The 21,447-nt window shown below is 45.8% G+C and overlaps 2 protein-coding genes across 2 annotated transcripts in view; both read left to right on the top strand.

Annotated features, from left to right (window-relative positions):
* Nucleotides 1-408: 408 nt before the first annotated feature.
* The window catches only part of zanl (zonadhesin, like), a gene marked incomplete at both ends in the record, with an annotated part of 81,781 nt that continues 60,742 nt past the window's right edge, over nucleotides 409-21,447 (top strand). The window contains 9 exons of the mRNA XM_080521862.1: nucleotides 409-412; nucleotides 789-938; nucleotides 1,020-1,285; nucleotides 2,268-2,352; nucleotides 2,546-2,698; nucleotides 2,856-3,023; nucleotides 3,108-3,205; nucleotides 3,295-3,373; nucleotides 3,452-3,688. Of these exons, the coding sequence (XP_080377988.1) occupies nucleotides 409-412; nucleotides 789-938; nucleotides 1,020-1,285; nucleotides 2,268-2,352; nucleotides 2,546-2,698; nucleotides 2,856-3,023; nucleotides 3,108-3,205; nucleotides 3,295-3,373; nucleotides 3,452-3,688 (1,240 nt within the window). The remainder of the gene's footprint in view (nucleotides 413-788; nucleotides 939-1,019; nucleotides 1,286-2,267; nucleotides 2,353-2,545; nucleotides 2,699-2,855; nucleotides 3,024-3,107; nucleotides 3,206-3,294; nucleotides 3,374-3,451; nucleotides 3,689-21,447) is intronic.
* The window catches only part of LOC308148405 (IgGFc-binding protein-like), a gene marked incomplete at both ends in the record, with an annotated part of 37,982 nt that continues 21,212 nt past the window's right edge, over nucleotides 4,678-21,447 (top strand). Inside the window, 32 exons of the mRNA XM_080521866.1 lie at nucleotides 4,678-4,854; nucleotides 5,471-5,619; nucleotides 6,048-6,186; nucleotides 6,282-6,423; nucleotides 6,619-6,818; nucleotides 6,908-7,046; nucleotides 7,807-7,923; nucleotides 8,289-8,413; nucleotides 9,103-9,248; nucleotides 9,859-10,002; nucleotides 11,068-11,175; nucleotides 11,883-12,052; nucleotides 12,449-12,651; nucleotides 12,791-12,935; nucleotides 13,545-13,792; nucleotides 13,890-14,067; nucleotides 14,224-14,332; nucleotides 14,572-14,666; nucleotides 15,355-15,531; nucleotides 15,664-15,872; nucleotides 16,214-16,358; nucleotides 16,870-17,109; nucleotides 17,231-17,424; nucleotides 17,523-17,664; nucleotides 17,920-18,164; nucleotides 18,781-18,929; nucleotides 19,095-19,223; nucleotides 19,358-19,496; nucleotides 19,612-19,753; nucleotides 19,949-20,148; nucleotides 20,380-20,518; nucleotides 21,281-21,397. Coding sequence (XP_080377992.1) covers nucleotides 4,678-4,854; nucleotides 5,471-5,619; nucleotides 6,048-6,186; nucleotides 6,282-6,423; nucleotides 6,619-6,818; nucleotides 6,908-7,046; nucleotides 7,807-7,923; nucleotides 8,289-8,413; nucleotides 9,103-9,248; nucleotides 9,859-10,002; nucleotides 11,068-11,175; nucleotides 11,883-12,052; nucleotides 12,449-12,651; nucleotides 12,791-12,935; nucleotides 13,545-13,792; nucleotides 13,890-14,067; nucleotides 14,224-14,332; nucleotides 14,572-14,666; nucleotides 15,355-15,531; nucleotides 15,664-15,872; nucleotides 16,214-16,358; nucleotides 16,870-17,109; nucleotides 17,231-17,424; nucleotides 17,523-17,664; nucleotides 17,920-18,164; nucleotides 18,781-18,929; nucleotides 19,095-19,223; nucleotides 19,358-19,496; nucleotides 19,612-19,753; nucleotides 19,949-20,148; nucleotides 20,380-20,518; nucleotides 21,281-21,397 — 5,101 coding nt within the window. The remainder of the gene's footprint in view (nucleotides 4,855-5,470; nucleotides 5,620-6,047; nucleotides 6,187-6,281; nucleotides 6,424-6,618; nucleotides 6,819-6,907; nucleotides 7,047-7,806; nucleotides 7,924-8,288; nucleotides 8,414-9,102; nucleotides 9,249-9,858; nucleotides 10,003-11,067; nucleotides 11,176-11,882; nucleotides 12,053-12,448; nucleotides 12,652-12,790; nucleotides 12,936-13,544; nucleotides 13,793-13,889; nucleotides 14,068-14,223; nucleotides 14,333-14,571; nucleotides 14,667-15,354; nucleotides 15,532-15,663; nucleotides 15,873-16,213; nucleotides 16,359-16,869; nucleotides 17,110-17,230; nucleotides 17,425-17,522; nucleotides 17,665-17,919; nucleotides 18,165-18,780; nucleotides 18,930-19,094; nucleotides 19,224-19,357; nucleotides 19,497-19,611; nucleotides 19,754-19,948; nucleotides 20,149-20,379; nucleotides 20,519-21,280; nucleotides 21,398-21,447) is intronic.

Raw genomic sequence — 21,447 nt, 5'->3', positions numbered from 1 at the left:
ATGAAGGTGTTCATGATGGTGTTCATGATGAGGATGTTCATGATGAGGATGTTCATGTTGAGGATGTTCATGATGAAGGTGTTCATGTTGAGGATGTTCATGATGAAGGTGTTCATGATGAGGATGTTCATGTTGAGGATATTCATGATGAGGATGTTCATGATGAAGGTGTTCATGATGAAGGTGTTCATGATGAAGGTGTTCATGATGAGGATGTTCATGATGAAGGTGTTCATGATGAGGATGTTCATGATGAAGGTGTTCATGATGAGGATGTTCATGATGAAGGTGTTCATGATGAGGATGTTCATGATGAGGATGTTCATGATGAAGGGGTTCATGATGAGGATGTTCATGATGAGGATGTTCATGTTGGTTGGGGTTTGAATGTCTGAGTAAGAAATACAGATGTGTAATATAGCATGAAGCATAAAAAAGATCTAAAAGAGTAAAATAAATGAGAAGTTAAACCGCTGTCTTAAAAACCCCCAAGCAGCTAAGACCTTTAGAAATTATAACTGAAGCACTGATAAATGCCTGAATCAACAAAAAGGCTAAAAAGTAAAAAAAAAAAAATGTAAACCTTAAAAAAAGTGAAAGACTTTCCAGATTTTAATTTATTTTCCTAAATGTTATTATCAAACACAAGTTGTGGTAAATAAAGGTAAACTATATAAAGATATTGATATTAGATTTAAATGTTCTTGATCCTGATTTTTTCTTCTTCTATTTGTTCGCCACAATCAGTGGTGCATGAATGTGAGATTGTTTTGTGTTTGTGTCTCCAGCTACGGTGCTGACCTCCTGCGACTTCAACCACAACAGCACGCCGTTCTGCAGCTTCCGTCAGGACACTGCAGACGACGGCGAATGGATCCGACACAAAGGACCCACTCCGACCAACGGAACCGGCCCCAGCGGAGGCTTCCCCGATGCCAGTGAGTGCTTCTCTTCACCAGGCCGTCAGGAAGCATCCACAGACGTCCAGTCATGACTCTGCCGTGTCCTTCTGTCCACAGCGGGTTACTACATCTACCACGAGTGTGACAATGTGGCCAATCAGCAGAAAGTCCGTCTGCTGAGCCCAGACATCGTAACGTCCGCCTCTCAGATCTGTGTCCAGTTCCAGTACTACATGTATGGCGCGGACAGTCGCAATGCACTCAGAGTACTGTCACGGTCTGGATCCAGCGAGGAAGAGGTCTGGGAAGAAACCGGCTTCCAGAGTCCGTCCTGGCTCAAGGGCTCCGTCACTGTCGCCAAACCCAGCGGTCAGAACATCCAAGTGAGTGTCGCCCCATCAGGGCAGCTTGATCTCCTCCAGGAAAGACAAGAAACACACACATTCAAACTTGTTCTATTACCTGATGACTGGATTGAACCTTGAAAGAACGCCACATAAAATACATGTAAACTGAAAAGGTTAACACTTGAGTATTCATGAAGGATATTTCTATACTCAAATACTTCAAATACACATTTTTATGGAAATACTCCATCTTTTCCAGAGCAAATCACACATTATTTCTCGTGAAAAAAAGATGAAAGATTCTCTATACACTATTCAGTACAACTCTCCTTCAAAACAATGTATTATATAATCAAAAATCAAAAAAGAAAGCAGATGTGAGTAATAGACCTACTCTGTGAATGTTTGGAGATGGACGCAGTAGGTTGTAGTTGTTTTCACATGTTTTCATGTATTTACAATTTATGCATCAGTCAGCTATGAATAGGAGAGCGTCCATTAAAGTAAAGGAGCGGAATCCTGTCGTGTTTATGTTGGAAAGGTCGTCATAACGTCACCGTGTGCTGGAAGAAGAAGCAGCTTCCTCAGGTATTAACAGTGAGGTTATTCATAAAATTCCCCTCTCTCATTAAAGGGTTAAAGTATTTGCTGTAGAGAGATCAACTCCCTGCGGCGGCCGATGAAGCTGTTTTCAGCTCTTCATCTAAATCAGACCACTTCTTCATTATCCTGACGACTGAACTGATCCTCACATCAAGACCAGGTCTATGTGCATTGAGAAGTGCTGATTCAATCTAGCTTTATTGATAAGCACTGTTGCAACATGAACAGGAAAACTACTTCAGCAAATTGTACCTCCCAGCAGATTCATCACTCGTCTCATGACCTCAGCAATCTGTTCCTAATAGGCTTATTGTATTCAGTTAGAAACCTCAGACATGAAGAAGTGCATAAAGTGGCCAAGTCCTGCTTCCTCCTGTTGACACTTCATGTTTCTGGGTTTCCTGTGTGAATGCAGATCGTGTTCGAGGCCCAGAGAGGCTTCACCTGTTCCTGTGACTCGGCTCTCGACAACATCGTCATCAGTGAAGGAACCTGTGAATGTATGCACGCACACACACACACACACACACACACACACACACACACACACACACACACACACACACACACACACACACACACACACACACACACACACACACACACACACACACACACACACACACACACACACAAACACGTATGCACACCTACGGAGCCTATATCGGTGATTGTGGGGTTTTTCTTCCACAGCGTGTCTCAATGGCTGTGACTTCGACACTATGGATGAACTGTGTGGCTGGACCACACATGTTGACAATGAGAATCTGTTCGGCTTTGGCCAGTGGTCTGGGCAAACAGAAACCGAAGGCACTGGACCTGATGATGACTTCTCAAAACCTGGACGTAAGTGATTTGTGTGTATGAAATTTACACCAGAGGGTCCACACTCTGCATGAATAGACAAAAAGATATTAAATAAACCAGGAATGCGTTTGCATAAGCGTCTCATACAAGTAAATCTTTGTTATTTAAAATGCCTTTTCTATCCTTACTAATACAGTGGGCCAATATATGTTGATGGACTCCTTTGACACCATTCCTGGAGAAAGTGCTCAGATCAGAAGTCCGTCAGTGACGCCCTCCTCTGGGTGCCTGCAGCTCACCTTTCACTACTACATGTATGGAACCAGCAAAAACATGCAGCTCTCTGTTCATGCTGTTCATGCAGGTAAATACATCTGGAATTGCCTCACAGAACAGTGGATAGCATGAAAAGGTTGATTGGATTGATATATATGTTGTGGGTGGACAGGAGGAGCCCTGGGACCAGCTCTCTACACCGTCAGAGGGAACCAGGGGAAAGGCTGGAAGCCTGCACAAGTCCAACATCTGGGAGCAGCTGCTGTCCAGGTAAACACTGATCCTTTATGTTTCACCTGCTGTGTGTCTGTGCAGCATTGTGGCTCAACTTTAATTGCTCACATTTTGATGCATTTCAGTTTGTGATTGTGGGCACCTATGGAGAAACCAGTCAAACAGATATTGCTGTTGATGCTGTGTGCATTTTGAGCTGCAGTGGTGAGAAACTGTGACTGAGTTCATTTCTGCAACATCAGAGAGTCAGACGAAGGTTTGATACAAATGTTTTATTAATAGATCTACCAACACCTTCTCCACCACCTGGACCCACCACTCCTAAACCCAGTCCTGGACCCACCACTCCTGAACCCAGTCCTGGACCCACCACTCCTAAACCCAGTCCTGGACCCACCACTCCTAAACCCAGTCCTGGTCCCACCACTCCTAAACCCAGTCCTGGACCCACCACTCCTAAACCCAGTCCTGGACCCACCACTCCTAAACCCAGTCCTGGACCCACCACTCCTGAACCCAGTCCTGGACCCACCACTCCTAAACCCAGTCCTGGACCCACCACTCCTAAACCCAGTCCTGGACCCACCACTCCTAAACCCACAACAACCAAGCCCCCCAGTAAGTGTTTTTGTAACTTAATCTTAAATACAGTGCATTTCTAAATTGCTGATTCAGCATTTTCTTTAAACACATAATTTGTTCTTCCAGTTGAAATGTGTTGTTTCCCCGTCCTGTCCAGATCCATGTCCTCCTGATGCAGAGTATATAGAGTGTGGTCCAGCTTGCATCCCTACGTGTCAGGAACCCTCTACCAACTGTACTGGCTCCTGTATCACTGGCTGTTTCTGCAAACCAGGGTTTGTCTTCAGGGGTCGTCGCTGTGTGCCACTGGAGAAATGTGGTTGTCTTGATGACCACAACAACTATTATGAGGTCAGTTGTCCCTCCTGTTATTTCTCAGTGCTCTCATTCATATTGATTTGAAGACAGAATAAGTGTGATTTCTGACACACTGTTAAATGTTGTTTCAGCCTGGTGAGGTTGTGCTTGGAGATGGATGCACCAAGCTGTGTCGCTGCGCTGGAAACTACACTCTGAACTGTGTTGATAACTCCTGTGACCCCTCAGAAGAATGCAGAGATGTCAATGGCGTTGCAGGATGTTATCCAAAGGGTATTTCTAACTTCTCAAGTCATTTTAGTTCAGCTTTGGTTTTGAGTGGCAGGAAGGTGACAGGAAGGTGGTGGTTAGTACCACACATCATGGTCCAGGTACAAACTGTGGATGGATGGAGGGAGGTATGGATGGAGGGATGGATGGATGGATGGAGGGATGGATGGAGGGATGGATGGATGGAGGGACCAAATAACCAATCCAGTCACTGAGACACATTTATCTCAACATATCTTGTGATACAGTTTCTTCTTGTCCTTCTCTCAGATACAGCCATTTGCATAGCATCTGGTGATCCCCACTACACCACCTTTGACAGACGCAAGTACAACTTCATGGGCAACTGCAGCTACATCATGTCTGGGCCCTGCAATAAAACAGCTGTGCCCTACTTTGAAGTCCATGCAGACAATGAGAATCGCTTTAATCGACCCACCATTTCCTATGTAAAAGCGGTCCATGTGTACGTGCATGAAGTAAAGATCTCCATTCTCAAAGGCGGCACTGTGCAGGTAAGAAATGAGGGGAGGAACTGTGGAAGTGACACGTCATGGTCAAACAGACAAAAACCAAAACATTGGTCACAGTGTAAAGAAACAAAGAGTCTTTTAAGCAGGAGAAAGGTTCAGCAGAACAGACTGATGCAGAACAGAGGGACAGAACAGAGCAAGAAAAAGTCATGATGATCATTAGCAACAATCATCAATATAACTTAGGCAGATAAACAGGACTTTAACTTCCACACATCTGCTGGAATGAAAGGACATCAGGAAGAGAGCACAGAACCCAGGAGCACTGTTAACTATCATAATGACATGCAGTGGTTACTTGTACACATGCATGGAAACGTTCAAGGCCTTGAAGGAGGTTTCCCTGCAAACAGCGTTTTTCTTCCAGGTTGTCTCTGAATGTCTACACGACAGAGAATTGTTGGATTTCAGACTAATTGAAGGCACTGTAAGCTAGTAATGTCCATCTTTGAAAACAAACGAGATATCCCGAGCTGCAGTAAACTCCAGAGAACTCGAGCTGAAGAGTCCTGACATGAAGTAGTGCAGGTTATACTCAGAGAAATGTTTTTTCCTCTGTAACCACATCATAGGATTCACATGTACTTTTCTTATTCAGGTGAACGGAACCAACGTCAACCTTCCTGTGAGTCCAGCTCATGGTGTTTCTGTGTTGAAGTCAGGAAAGCACTACACTGTGACCCTGAACTTTGGTGTGACTGTTCGCTATGATGGCAATCATTATATGGACATCAAAGTCATCAAAGAGTGAGTGAAAGCTGAACAGGATTTTCTCCACACTGTGTTACTACGTCCTTCTTACCCCAGGCAGAGATATCTGTTTGTAGTAGACCATCATCACATGGAGGTCTGAACCAAGTTGTGTCTCACGTCCAATAAAGTCACACTGACTTATTGTCCTTGAATTGGCAGCTTTCAAAACCAGCTTTGTGGACTGTGTGGAGATTATGATTTAAATGGGCAAAATGATTTCCGTAAACCTGATGGAAACTTGACGACCAACCCCAATGAATTTGGACACAGCTGGAACACTGACCCAGAGTAAGTACTGTAATCTATTGATGTGTTGATGTAATAAACTTTCAGGATTCATTACTTCAGTTAGAACAATGTGTTCTTGTAAAAGAGTTAGAAAGCTTCTCAGAGCTCCACTGAGCTGATCTCTGCACCAACAGGTGTAATAAGAAACCCAACACCACCATCCCGGGGTGCAGTCCAGACGAGCAGGAAGAGTATGAGAGCTCTGGACACTGCGGATTCCTGCTGGACAAGAACGGACCATTTGCTGTGTGTCACCGCAGAGTCAACCCCAATGTACGCACACACACACACACACACACACACACACACACACACACACACACACACACTAGAAAGAAGTGTCACTCAAACTGACTGTGTGTCCCCAGGACTATTTTAAAGACTGTGTCTTTGACCTCTGTGAGCTGGATGGAGCCAGGCCCATTCTGTGTGAAGCCATTGAAGCCTATGTGAATGAGTGTCAGGACCGAGGGGTCACCATCGGACCCTGGAGGAATGAGACCTTTTGCCGTGAGTGTTGGATTATTGATTGGATAAAGGGATGTGATGGGTTTTAATCTTGCAAGAACTGGAAACCAGTTAAATGGGCATCCTTGAAATGTTTGGTCCTTCAGGTTTCTGCTAGCAGGAAACATTCAACCTCTTTTAAACCCTGTCTGAAGAGTTGTACCTCTAACATGGACTCCACCTGGTGTTGTCTGGCAGCACCCAGATGCCCTGCTAACAGCCACTACCAGCCCTGTGCCGACCCATGTCAGGAGACCTGCTCTGGGAAACCTCCCTCCTGCAGTGGGCTGAAGTGCTCTGAGGCCTGTGTGTGTGATCCTGGCTACGTCCTGAGTGCCGGCAAGTGTGTGAAGAAGACTTCCTGTGGTTGCAGACACTCCAATGGACAATACTACCAGGTACCCAGCAGTGGCTTGGTGTGTGTGTGTGTGTGTGTGTACTACTTTGAACCAGATAATACAATGTCTCTGTGTTGTTTGTGTCTCAGCCTGGAGAGGAGTTCTATGTGGAGGACTGTCAGCTCAAATGCAGATGTGATGCTCCCTTCATTACCTGCAAGGCATTTGATTGCCCCCCAATGCACGAGTGTAAAGTCCAGGATGGGGATCTGGGCTGCTATCCCTCAGGTAAGTCTCCCTCTATCCGGCAGACAGGTGGTCTCTGAGCTCTGTCCACCAAATGTACACAGTAGGATCCAGATCAGCTTGTGTTCTGACCCCTGTACTGAGGCTACAATAAGAGCAGATGACACTTTGAGGCCTTGGAGCTCCAGTCATTGTCAACAGTTCCCCAATCACAAATACAATTATGTTCAGTGCATCCAATGTATTCTCAAAGATAGGCTCAACCTGGACGTCTTTGAACCAAAGTCCCTTTAATCAGGCTTGTGACATGATAAGAAAAGCTTAAAGTATCTGCTCTTCCTAACTTGTGGCGCATTTTCTACAAGAGCAGAACAGTGCCAACGAGCTAGCTTGCTCGCTGCTACTGGATTATTGGTAGCATGAAATACAAGCCATGATCTTCTTCCTGAGATGAATGTCTTTGTCCCAAGAAGGTAGAAGGTCTGAAGAGCGGCACTGTAGTGGTGCTAGCAGATGTCCTACTGCACAAAAACATGAAATGTGGAGGTTTCCACTTTGAATCCTGCTTCTTACAAACATCAGGACTTTAGCTGAGTTTGGACTTAATCTGTTCTACTACAGCACAGGTCGGCCGTCTTCAGGAGTATTTGACAAGTCCAGTGTCTGTGATGACGACACAGTTTAGCTGGGTTTGTGGTGAACAGTGAATGTTGAAGGCTCATTACACGGCTCGACAAATGGATGCAGGATGTGGTGCAGCTTGGTGGAGTTGAGGCACCTTGTTCCTCTCTTTCTCTCTCAGGGTCTCAGGACTGTGTGGTTTCTGGAGATCCTCACTACACCACCTTTGATGACAAGTTCTATACCTTCATGGGAACCTGCACATATACACTGGCCAGAAACTGCAAGAATAACACAGGTAAGAAAGGTTGTCAATCTATTCATAGAGTCATAGGATGTATCATCAACAAACCACGACAAGTTTCTTGAGAAGTATTGTCGTACATATGGCGTCGTAACTAAAAACAGAAGACAATGTTAAACCACAGTGGATGTGACAGGTACACAGACACATTTTTACACAAAATGATAATAAGTATCTTGTGTCGGTGTAGATTCACTTTGAACGACGCGTTTAAAAAAACAATGTAAAGGTTTCTGTCAAAGTCTAAAGTCCACGTTTATCACAACAAGCACTTCAAGTCCAACTGAAACACTTAAAGAAAGCCGTCATATTCATATTCCACACAGTGTTTTGATGGGCTCTTGTTGGTTCCTGTGCAGCTCCGTGGTTCTCTGTGGAGGGGAAGAACGAGGAGAGGGGGGTAGCAGGTGTGTCCTACCTGAGGAAGCTCTACGTCACCGTGGATGGAGTCACAGTGACTCTGATGAAGGGCCGGAGAATTCTGGTCAGTAATCACAGAAACACTGGAAACAATCCCAGCAGCACGGGAAGAGGTTTTATCTCCATACGAGCAGAAAGCTTTTATAAGCTGTCAATAAGAGAAGTGGGGAGCTGATACATGTGCAGAGCTGGCCAGCTGGAGCTCCGTCACCATCAGCCCTAATCCTGCTCAGTCTTTAAATGACGTCTCAAAGCCTTGTTCTCTTCACCTTCTCACTTCATCCTCTTCTTTTCTTCCTCTTCAACACCACAATCCCAGAAGTCGACAGCTTTTCCTACGCTTGTTGTTTGATCTGTGGTCGGATCAAAGGATTTCACTGTCACTTAGTCTGAAATCCTTGAAATTGTAAAATTGAACCCTGTTGTTATAAAATGTTTGGAACCTTTTCATTTTAGCAGATTTTTTAAAGAGCAATAGCAAACATAACTATCTGCCACTTGTTGAGGGAAAGGGGAACCAAAATCACGTTCTTCTGTCAGAGAAGATGCTTTTGTTCCACTTATGTTGTCTTTTCTTACGTGTACAAAGCATATAATCCAGTTTGTAGTTTCTATTATTATGACAAGTGTGGCATGTTTTCAGAATCCTGCACAACATGTACATTTCTCAATGTCCAGCTTGACTTGAACATGAAAGGATTGTTTGTATGATCTCACTTTAATATTCTCTGTTTGTGTGTCTCTGTGGAACAGGTGAATGGTGTCCGGGTGGCCCTCCCTCACTCCCTGCCCCCCCTCATGTCTCTGAGCATCGCCGGCCAGTTTGTCACCCTGCAGACCTCCTTCGGTCTGAGGGTCCGCTGGGATGGAAACCATTACGCCCAGATCTCAGTGCCCAGGTGAGGCTCTAGTGTCTGATTATGTCAGATGAACCAAGCACTTTGAATTTCTTTAGCTGTTGGCTTTGTGCTATAAACATTTCCAAAGTTTTTTTGCTACTTCGGAACAATACAAACTATTGAAATAATGTATTTGTTCTGAAGTTCAAACAAAATGGGGCGGTTGATTCAAGAGAAACATCTTAAGATCAATCAAGATCAATTTTGATCAATATCCCGAAATCAGTTCCTGACTCAACACTGTAAAAGAGTCAAAACCGTGAGAACATGTTGAAAGGAAGTGTATGAATGAGTCAAGAAGACAAAACCAGCAATATAAAATGTATTGTATTATAATATTCATCAAAATGACTTGGTTCTCCTCATTTTAATATCGATTAGAGAAAATGCAGTTTGTGGAAAATGAGCCCAGCATCAGTGCAAAACAGCTGCAATGCTACAGATCATCTGTTTGTAATGAATCCTCTGGATCCCGCTATGGTCCTGTATGGCTCACTGATTACTCCTGAACAGTCGCACACATTTGTTAGAAGATCAGTGTTTGGTCCTGTAAATCTTCTTAAGACGTCTTCCTGAAAGCTGCTAATCCTTCTGGTGTCTGTGCCTGCAGCTCGTACTTCGACCAGATGTGCGGCCTGTGTGGAGACTATGATGGGAGACCAGAGAACGACTTCTCCAGACCAGATGGCTCTGTGGTGGGAAACGCCAACGACTTTGGGAACAGCTGGCAGACAGAAGAGGACGAAGACGACTCGTGAGTCTCTATACCTTCATCTGCATTCTGGCATCTGTGGAGGGATGGATGGAAGGATGGATGGATGGATGGATGGATGGATGGATGGATGGAAGGATGGATGGATGGGTGGATGGATGGATGGATGGATGGATGGATGGATGGAAGGATGGAAGGATGGATGGATGGATGGATGGATGGATGGATGGATGGATGGAAGGATGGATGGATGGATGGATGGATGGATGGAAGGATGGATGGATGGATGGATGGATGGATTGAAGATTGAAGGATGGATGGATGGATGGATGAATATAAGGATGGATTGAAGGATGGATGGATGGATGGATGGAAGGATGGAAGGATGGATGGATGGATGGATGGATGGATGGATGGATGGATGGAAGGATGGATGGATGGATGGATGGATGGATGGATGGATGGAAGGATGGATGGATGGATGGATGGATGGATGGATTGAAGATTGAAGGATGGATGGATGGATGAATATAAGGATGGATTGAAGGATGGATGGATGGATGGATGGAGGGATGGATGGATGGATGGATGGATGGATGGAAGGGTGGATGGATGGATGGATGGATGGAAGGATGGATGGATGGATGGGTGGATGGATGGATGGGTGGATGGGTGGATGGATGTGTAAAGAGCTCACATATCTGTATTTTGGATTAAAAATATGTTTGTGTCACATGGAAGTGAAGCGTATTTTTTAATAGCTGATGTAGAATTACTAGATTCCAAATGTTTGTTTTTCCAGCTGCTTTATGTTTGTATGTTTGACGGCGAATGATATTAGAGTCTTATTTTAATTGTGAAGTTATGGGTGCATTCGTTCTTCTTATTTCTACAAACTGTGAATGAAAATGTCTTTGTTTTTGAGAGAACCTGGAGATTTACAAAATAACCGACAACCTTCTATTTGTCACTGATTTTTATAGAATAAAGACTGAGTGATAAAAGTATTACATGTGTGGATATTTGGGAGTTTCTACAATGTAGATTAAATAAATCACTTTGCAGTCAGAGCTGATTGAGAAACAATCTTTGTGTTGGTTTGACCAGGTGTACCGAAGGGTCTCAGCCTGACCCCGACTGTGACCCCAAGCTGGAGGCTGAGGTGGTGAAACCGGACAAATGTGGCAAAATTACTGCCACGACTGGACCCTTCAGGTGAGACCTGAACTCACCTGCTCCAGACATGACGTACATCTAAACCAGCCACAACCTTCTCCTCTGAGTCTTTTTCTCTTTCTCTTTTGATTTTGCTTTCTGCTTCTTATTGGACTTTATTTCCTCCACTGAACTCCAAAATATAAAACTTTGTACTTGCAGAGGCTCAGCTCTTCTTCCAAACATTGCAAAGAAAACTCAAACAATATTGCATCCAAACCCTCATTAAATCACTGTGTCTGCCCAATGATCCATCTCCAGCAGCATGAATTCAAGCTTATCACAGGCTGGCTGCACATGCAAGGTGACGCCTGATTGATTTTACGTGAGAGAACTCACGTGTAGTTTGAGCTTTGAAATCGCTGGCTTCCAGATCACTTTGTTTGGCTCTGGGTCCAAAGGTCCAAGCTGACCTGAGCCGCGTCAGCACTTGTTTATCTGTAAGGTGGGGCCGTATTACACTGGACAAAGGCTGTCTGATGGAGTGTGAACGCCTCAGTGGTCATTTACTACATGTTTTACTCCTGCACACTCCCGTTGGAGAACACCCTGTCCATGAAGCCTTTCTTACAACAAACCATTCAAATCAGGCAGAGTTTGAAAAAGATTGGTTGACTTGGACAAAGTCCAGTGTTAAAAAGTGCCACGTCATGCAGTCGTTTCCAGTAGAAGGATGTGACCTGGATGGTTTTCCTGTGCTCTTTCAGGGAGTGTCACAAAGTGGTGGATCCCACGCCGTTCTTCCAGAGCTGTGTGTTTGACATGTGTCAGTTCTTCGGCCAGCAGCATGTGCTGTGCGACCAGCTGCAGGCCTACACGGACGCCTGCCTGAGCGCCGGAGCCAAAGTCCACCCGTGGAGGACTCCAGACTTCTGCCGTAAGTCCCCCGCACAGCAAGGTCCTCTTTACATCTCTGCACGTTACTCTACAATGTCATATTCTGCAAGAATAACTCCACACTGGAAAGGACATGTCAAATGAAATGAAGGTGGATTGTTGTTAACATGACTTTATGAGGTACCTTGAACCATCCTGAACCATCCTGTTCAAGGCTCCAGCACATATCATAACCATGACATCATTGCCAGCATACCTATGGACAAAGATTTGGCCCAAATAATTCTTCAAATGTGTTTTTTTGACTTCTTTTCTTAGAATTGGTGTCAGTTATCTAAAGATGTCCTTCCCCACACTAGCACAGCAGCTAACGGCACTCAGGTGTTAAACAGAAGAAGTTCACTGATTCACCTTTTTCCTCTTGTCCCCCTCGCAGCCCTGAAATGTCCTCCCGATAGTTCCTACTCCCTGTGTGTGAGCTCGTGTCCGGAGACGTGTCTGGGTGTGGTGGGACCACCAGGATGTGAGGACGTGTGTGTGGAGGGATGTCAGTGTGACCCAGGCTTCATCCTCAGCGATGACAAATGTGTGGCGCTGAAGGACTGCGGCTGTGTGGACCACAGTGGAAGTTATCACCCTGTGAGTGGAAACAGCCCCAAACAACAGCCCACACACACCTCATGGTCCCCCTGCCACATCCCACTGGTGACAGGGTGGCTGTATGACACAAGCAACCAGTGAAGGAGCATCCATGTGATTGGTGCTGTGTGTTTGTCAGGCGGGTGATGACTGGTACCTGGAGGGTTGTGAGCAGAAGTGTGAGTGTCTCAGTGGAGGTGTGATCCAGTGCCAGAACACCACCTGTGAACCAACGACTGAGAGCTGCCAGCTGCATGACGGACAATATGACTGTCGACCTCTCGGTACGTTCAACTCACAGGCTGTGAGCACATCCACACCAACCATCCCAGTCACAACCTTCCTGTACACAGGGTTATCACTCCATCCTGGTCTGAGGGGGTCCCTCCAGCAAGAACCACATTCATGGTTCATGTGTTTCTCCACAGAGTCCATGTCCTCACTGCTTCTGATCAGGTGTCCATAGTTGAGTCAGATTCTCCTCACTGCTTGTCTGCTAGGTAGCGTCACCACGTGATGCTTCACGCTGTTTAGAGATCAATATGGCTGTCAGAACTGGACTGGAGGACTCTGAGCAAGGAGGAAGTTTCTTAGTGTTCCACTTTCCAAAGAAACACAATGAGCTAACAAATGGTCTTCAACACTTCCTGCTAGAGCTGGATGTGGGATCAAGTGATCCTGTCACAAAGCATTGTGGGATGCAGATGAACCTGATCACTCTATTTCAGAATCTTCATGGAAATGGGACAGTGGGAGCTCTGGGTCAGAAACTATTCAGTCAGTTTACAATAAAGTGACATGGAAACACGGTTCTTCACAGACTGAGGTTCAAAATGTTGTTGGTTTGAGAAACCTCAGACACTGTTCAGCTGATTGCATATTTGTGTGGACAGGAAGTGGAATATGCTCCGCAAGCGGTGATCCTCACTACAACACCTTTGATAAACACACCCACCACTACATGGGGGCCTGCTCCTACACACTCACCAAACCCTGCAACGCCTCCTCGGACATGCCCTACTTCACCGTGGACACTCAGAACGAGCACCGAGGAAGCAATAAGAAGGTTTCCTACGTCCGAGCTGTGGTGGTCAACGTGAACGGCATCACGTTCATTCTGGGGAAAGGGCGTAAAGTTCAGGTATGTATAACCTGTAACCTATAAATCTGAAGCTCTGCGTTATTCCTGCTGTTTGGGGAGAAACAGCTCAAATGTCATAAACTGTGTTGTTCTGCAGGTCAATGGGACAGCGGTCGTACCACCAGTCACTCACATCAGTGGAGTTAAGATCTACTTCAGTGGAAAGTTTGTTGTCCTTGAGACAACCTTCGGCCTGAGGGTGAGATTTGATGGGAACCACCACGCTGACGTCTCTGTGCCGACGTCCTACAGTGGCCTTCTGTGTGGCCTGTGTGGTAAGAATGATAACATCTCCATGTCCTCATGAGCTATTAAGCACATGAAGTGATTCCTTCTGCTTCCACTCAAGTTCAAGAGAATCACAAAACCTCTCCACAGACGTCCCTGAAAGTCTTTTGCCCAACTGAGCTCAGTGTTTGCTGCTCCAACAGGAAACTTTAATGGAAACTCCAAAGATGACAACCTGAAACCAGATAATACACCTGCTGCTAACACCAACGAGCTGGGAGAGAGCTGGCAGGTTCCTGACCCCCGGCCAGAGTGAGTCCCTCACTGCTCACCTGCTCATCGACACCACCCTCTGATCTGTACCCTGGATCAGAGATGTCAAACTCTTCTTAGCTTCAGTATAATAACCTACAAACACTGACAACTCAAAAGCTTTTCTTTCTTTTTATAAAAAAAGTGCATTGACTGACACTCATCATCAGGAGAAAATATGTGACAAATGTAGAAATGGACTTTTGACAGCTTTGAATAACACACCACTTTCTCTCCAGCTGTTCTCACGGAGGAGGAGAGGAAGACTGTGATGACAAAGTGGAGGAAGAAGCCCAGAAACCCACCAGCTGTGGAATGATCACTGATCCCACTGGTATGAAACACACACACACACACACACACACACACACACACACACACACACACACACACACACACACACACACACACACACTCACACACACACACACTCCGGAAAATGACCCCACGGGTGCAAATTTACACACTGTAGTACATCAAAATGACCAGTGGGGACGCTGTCCAAAACACACTTCTGAAAATTTTGACTGCATGAGGTCCATCAAAAAAATCACACTCGGCTAATCAGGAGGCCATTTTCTATTGACTACAATGTTTGTACCTGTTGGGACTGGGTTTTGGGAAAAATTGGACCTCATGCGGTGAGTGAAATCTCAGGTTATGGTCCCCATCAGAACTGATATACACACACACACACACACACACACACACACACACACACACACACACACACACACACACACACACACACACACACACACACACACACACACACACACACACACACACACACACACACACACACACTCACACACACACACACACACACACACACACACACACACACACACACACACACACACACACACACACACACACACACACACACAGAGAACTTGGGAATGCACTGTGTTGCTCCCTTCAAGGACCCTTCAACATAAATGGAAATAAAATCCAATGACCAACTGTCAATGAATCCCACCTTTTCATGTGGTTCTCCTCTCCTCTGGCTTCGTCCTCAGGCGTCTTTAAGCCCTGCCATGCTGTAGTACCTCCGGAGCCTTACTTTGGAAACTGCGTGTACGACATGTGTGCCACTGGAGGTGAGACGGTGGCGCTGTGCCAGGCCATCCAGACCTACGCCGACTTGTGCGCCGCTGCAGGAGTCAACATCGCATGGAGAAACAACACCTTCTGTCGTAAGTCTGACTGCTGCTCAGCTCATCACTGTGCAAGCTTACCAAGGACACCAAATCCTTTGAGTTTAGTGACATGTAGTTTTTGAGGAGCCTGAAAGCAGCGGTTGAGCCCAACCTCTCCCCTCCTCCCAGCTGTGAAGTGCCCCTCAGGCAGTCATTACCGCCCGTGTGGCCCGGCCTGCTCCCAGCCCAGCTGTCAGAACCCTGCAGGACCCGGCGGTCCCTGTAACCAGCCCTGTGTGGAGGGATGCTTCTGCAACGAGGGCCTCATCCAGAGCGGAGACAAATGTGTGCCTCTGGACCAGTGTGGATGTACTGATGACGATGGGAACTACCGGCCGGTAAGTGTGCTTCAAGGCAGAGTCACAAACCTGATGCTGATAGTAGCTTTTCGTTTTGCACAGTATCAAACACAAAACAAGCACAGAGGTGAAAAGCCCTAATGGTTCATTTAAGCGTGGACTCTACAACTGCTGAGGATAAATCAGACTATAATAAAGAGTTTGACTACATTTTGTGGTAACGAGATGACAAACCTTCATTATTAAGACAATGACATTCATGGATTCAACCTTCAGCCAGTTCAGCCACATTGTGTTGAATAGTAATGAAATGCTGAATGAGAGACAATGAGGGTCACCAGCAAACACCAGTGACCTGCTGCTTTTGTGTGCATGTTCAGGTTGGAGACACTTGGTTCACGGAGTCGGACTGCTCTGAACGCTGTAAATGTGCCGGCAATCACAACATCACCTGCGAGCCGTGGCAGTGCAGTCCTGCACAGGAGTGCAAAGTGGTGGAGGGAGTGCTGGACTGTCACTCCACAGGTGAGGACGGAGGGTCCACACCTCCATCAATCAGGACAACAGGAAATACAATTACTAAAGGACACGAGTAGATACAAAATATGAAAACACATAAGCAAAAATACACATATTTTATATGAATGCCCGATGTGGGAGGGAGCCGTTAATAAAATTTGTGTAGCACCGGAAACAACACAGTCTTCTCACGGAAATTTAACCAAGAATTCCGAATAAGCAAGCATGAGCAATGGTAGAAAGGAAAAGAATGTCTTTTAAGCAGGATAAAACCTGATCCACCAGACTGAGATGTGGAGAATTTCTGTAGAACCAGATTCAGAAGTAGCTGCTGTTCAAAGCCATGTTCGGGGTGGGGGGGGTCAAACACAACAAAACCACAACCAAGCCACCCAATAAATCTTTTTCTAACTTCATTTTAAATGCAGTGCCTTTATAGTTTCATGATTCACTCGTCTTTTCCTGACAGCAAATGTTTTTTCTTCCAGTAAACGTGTTGTTTTATCTCTTTGTACAGAACCAACTCCTGGACCCACCACTCCTAAACCCAGTCCTGGACCCACCACTCCTAAACCCAGTCCTGGTCCCACCACTCCTAAACCCAGTCCTGGACCCACCACTCCTAAACCCAGTCCTGGACCCACCACTCCTAAACCCAGTCCTGGACCCACCACTCCTAAACCCAGTCCTGGACCCACCACTCCTAAACCCAGTCCTGGACCCACCACTCCTAAGCCCACAACAACCAAGCCCCCCAGTAAGTGTTTTTGTAACTTAATTTTAAATACAGTGCATTTCTAAATTGCTGATTCAGCATTTTCTTTAAACACATAATTTGTTCTTCCAGTTGAAATGTGTTGTTTCCCCGTCCTGTCCAGATCCATGTCCTCCTGATGCAGAGTATATAGAGTGTGGTCCAGCTTGCATCCCTACGTGTCAGGAACCCTCTACCAACTGTACTGGCTCCTGTATCACTGGCTGTTTCTGCAAACCAGGGTTTGTCTTCAGGGGTCGTCGCTGTGTGCCACTGGAGAAATGTGGTTGTCTTGATGACCACAACAACTATTATGAGGTCAGTTGTCCCTCCTGTTATTTCTCAGTGCTCTCATTCATATTGATTTGAAGACAGAATAAGTGTGATTTCTGACACACTGTTAAATGTTGTTTCAGCCTGGTGAGGTTGTGCTTGGAGATGGATGCACCAAGCTGTGTCGCTGCGCTGGAAACTACACTCTGAACTGTGTTGATAACTCCTGTGACCCCTCAGAAGAATGCAGAGATGTCAATGGCGTTGCAGGATGTTATCCAAAGGGTATTTCTAACTTCTCAAGTCATTTTAGTTCAGTTTTGGTTTTGAGTGGCAGGAAGGTGACAGGAAGGTGGTGGTTAGTACCACACATCATGGTCCAGGTACAAACTGTGGATGGATGGAGGGAGGTATGGATGGAGGGATGGATGGATGGATGGAGGGATGGATGGATGGAGGGACCAAATAACCAATCCAGTCACTGAGACACATTTATCTCAACATATCTTGTGATACAGTTTCTTCCTGTCCTTCTCTCAGATACAGCCATTTGCATAGCATCTGGTGATCCCCACTACACCACCTTTGACAGACGCAAGTACAACTTCATGGGCAACTGCAGCTACATCATGTCTGGGCCCTGCAATAAAACAGCTGTGCCCTACTTTGAAGTCCATGCAGACAATGAGAATCGCTTTAATCGACCCACCATTTCCTATGTAAAAGCTGTCCATGTGTACGTGCATGAAGTAAAGATCTCCATTCTCAAAGGCGGCACTGTGCAGGTAAGAAATGAGGGGAGGAACTGTGGAAGTGACACGCCATGGTTAAACAGACAAAAACCAAAACATTGGTCACAGTGTAAAGAAACAAAGAGTCTTTTCAGCAGGAGAAAGGTTCCGCAGAACAGACTGATGCAGAACAGAGGGACAGAACAGAGCAAGAAAAAGTCATGATGATCATTAGCAACAATCATCAATATAACTTAGGCAGATAAACAGGACTTTAACTTCCACACATCTGCTGGAATGAAAGGACATCAGGAAGAGAGCACAGAACCCAGGAGCACTGTTAACTATCATAATGACATGCAGTGGTTACTTGTACACATGCATGGAAACGTTCAAGGCCTTGAAGGAGGTTTCCCTGCAAACAGCGTTTTTCTTCCTGGTTGTCTCTGAATGTGTACACGACAGAGAATTGTTGGATTTCAGACTAATTGAAGGCACTGTAAGTTAGTAATGTCCATCTTTGAAAACAAACGAGATATCCCGAGCTGTAGTAAACTCCAGAGAACTCGAGCTGAAGAGTCCTGACATGAAGTAGTGCAGGTTATACTCAGAGAAATGTTTTTTCCTCTGTAACCACATCATAGGATTCACATGTACTTTTCTTATTCAGGTGAACGGAACCAACGTCAACCTTCCTGTGAGTCCAGCTCATGGTGTTTCTGTGTTGAAGTCAGGAAAGCACTACACTGTGACCCTGAACTTTGGTGTGACTGTTCGCTATGATGGCAATCATTATATGGACATCAAAGTCATCAAAGAGTGAGTGAAAGCTGAACAGGATTTTCTCCACACTGTGTTACTACGTCCTTCTTACCCCAGGCAGAGATATCTGTTTGTAGTAGACCATCATCACATGGAGGTCTGAACCAAGTTGTGTCTCACGTCCAATAAAGTCACACTGACTTATTGTCCTTGAATTGGCAGCTTTCAAAACCAGCTTTGTGGACTGTGTGGAGATTATGATTTAAATGGGCAAAATGATTTCCGTAAACCTGATGGAAACTTGACGACCAACCCCAATGAATTTGGACACAGCTGGAACACTGACCCAGAGTGAGTACTGTATTCTATTTATGTGTTGATGTAATAAACTTTCAGGATTCATTACTTCAGTTAGAACAATGTGTTCTTGTAAAAGAGTTAGAAAGCTTCTCAGAGCTCCACTGAGCTGATCTCTGCACCAACAGGTGTAATAAGAAACCCAACACCACCATCCCGGGGTGCAGTCCAGACGAGCAGGAAGAGTATGAGAGCTCTGGACACTGCGGATTCCTGCTGGACAAGAACGGACCATTTGCTGTGTGTCACCGCAGAGTCAACCCCAATGTACGCACACACACACACACACACACACACACACACACACACACACACACACACACACACCCACACACACACACACTAGAAAGACGTGTCACTCAAACTGACTGTGTGTCCCCAGGACTATTTTAAAGACTGTGTCTTTGACCTCTGTGAGCTGGATGGAGCCAGGCCCATTCTGTGTGAAGCCATTGAAGCCTATGTGAATGAGTGTCAGGACCGAGGGGTCACCATCGGACCCTGGAGGAATGAGACCTTTTGCCGTGAGTGTTGGATTATTGATTGGATAAAGGGATGTGGTGGGTTTTAGTCTTGCAAGAACTGGAAACCAGTTAAATGGGCATCCTTGAAATGTTTGGTCCTTCAGGTTTCTGCTAGCAGGAAACCTTCAACCTCTTTTAAACCCTGTCTGAAGAGTTGTACCTCTAACATGGACTCCACCTGGTGTTGTCTGGCAGCACCCAGATGCCCTGCTAACAGCCACTACCAGCCCTGTGCCGACCCATGTCAGGAGACCTGCTCTGGGAAACCTCCCACCTGCAGTGGGCTGAAGTGCTCTGAGGCCTGTGTGTGTGATCCTGGCTACGTCCTGAGTGCCGGCAAGTGTGTGAAGAAGACTTCCTGTGGCTGCAGACACTCCAATGGACAATACTACCAGGTACCCAGCAGTGGCTTGGTGTGTGTGTGTGTGTGTGTGTGTGTGTGTGTGTGTGTGTGTGTGTGTGTGTGTGTGTGTGTGTGTGTGTGTGTGTGTGTGTGTGTGTGTGTGTGTGTGTGTGTGTGTGTGTGTGTGTGTGTGTGTGTGTGTGTGTGTGTGTGTGTGTGTGTGTGTGTGTGTGTACTACTTTGAACCAGATAATACAATGTCTCTGTGTTGTTTGTGTCTCAGCCTGGAGAGGAGTTCTATGTGGAGGACTGTCAGCTCAAATGCAGATGTGATGCTCCCTTCATTACCTGCAAGGCATTTGATTGCCCCCCAATGCACGAGTGTAAAGTCCAGGATGGGGATCTGGGCTGCTATCCCTCAGGTAAGTCTCCCTCTATCCGGCAGACAGGTGGTCTCTGAGCTCTGTCCACCAAATGTACACAGTAGGATCCAGATCAGCTTGTGTTCTGACCCCTGTACTGAGGCTACAATAAGAGCAGATGACACTTTGAGGCCTTGGAGCTCCAGTCATTGTCAACAGTTCCCCAATCACAAATACAATTATGTTCAGTGCATCCAATGTATTCTCAAAGATAGGCTCAACCTGGACGTCTTTGAACCAAAGTCACTTTAATCAGGCTTGTGACATGATAAGAAAAGCTTAAAGTATCTGCTCTTCCTAACTTGTGGTACATTTTCTACAAGAGCAGAACAGTGCCAACGAGCTAGCTTGCTCGCTGCTACTGGATTATTGGTACCATGAAATACAAACCATGATCTTCTTCCTGAGATGAATGTCTTTGTCCCAAGAAGGTAGCATTAGTCTGAAGAGCGGCACTGTAGTGATGCCAGCAGATGTCCGACTGCACAAAAACATGAAATGTGGAGGTTTCCAGTTTGAATCCTGCTTCTTACAAACATCAGGACTTTAGCTGAGTTTGGACTTAATCTGTTCTACTACAGCACAGGTCGGCCGTCTTCAGGAGTATTTGACAAGTCCAGTGTCTGTGATGACGACACAGTTTAGCTGGGTTTGTGGTGAACAGTGAATGTTGAAGGCTCATTACACGGCTCGACAAATGGATGCAGGATGTGGTGCAGCTTGGTGGAGTTGAGGCACCTTGTTCCTCTCTTTCTCTCTCAGGGTCTCAGGACTGTGTGGTTTCTGGAGACCCTCACTACACCACCTTTGATGACAAGTTCTATACCTTCATGGGAACCTGCACATATACACTGGCCAGAAACTGCAAGAATAACACAGGTAAGAAAGGTTGTCAATCTATTCATAGAGTCATAGGATGTATCATCAAC

This window comes from Blennius ocellaris, assembly GCF_963422515.1.
Source record: "Blennius ocellaris genome assembly, contig: SCAFFOLD_74, whole genome shotgun sequence".
NCBI classification, from domain to species: Eukaryota; Metazoa; Chordata; class Actinopteri; order Blenniiformes; family Blenniidae; genus Blennius; species Blennius ocellaris.
This window is presented reverse-complemented; position numbering and strand designations above follow the sequence as displayed.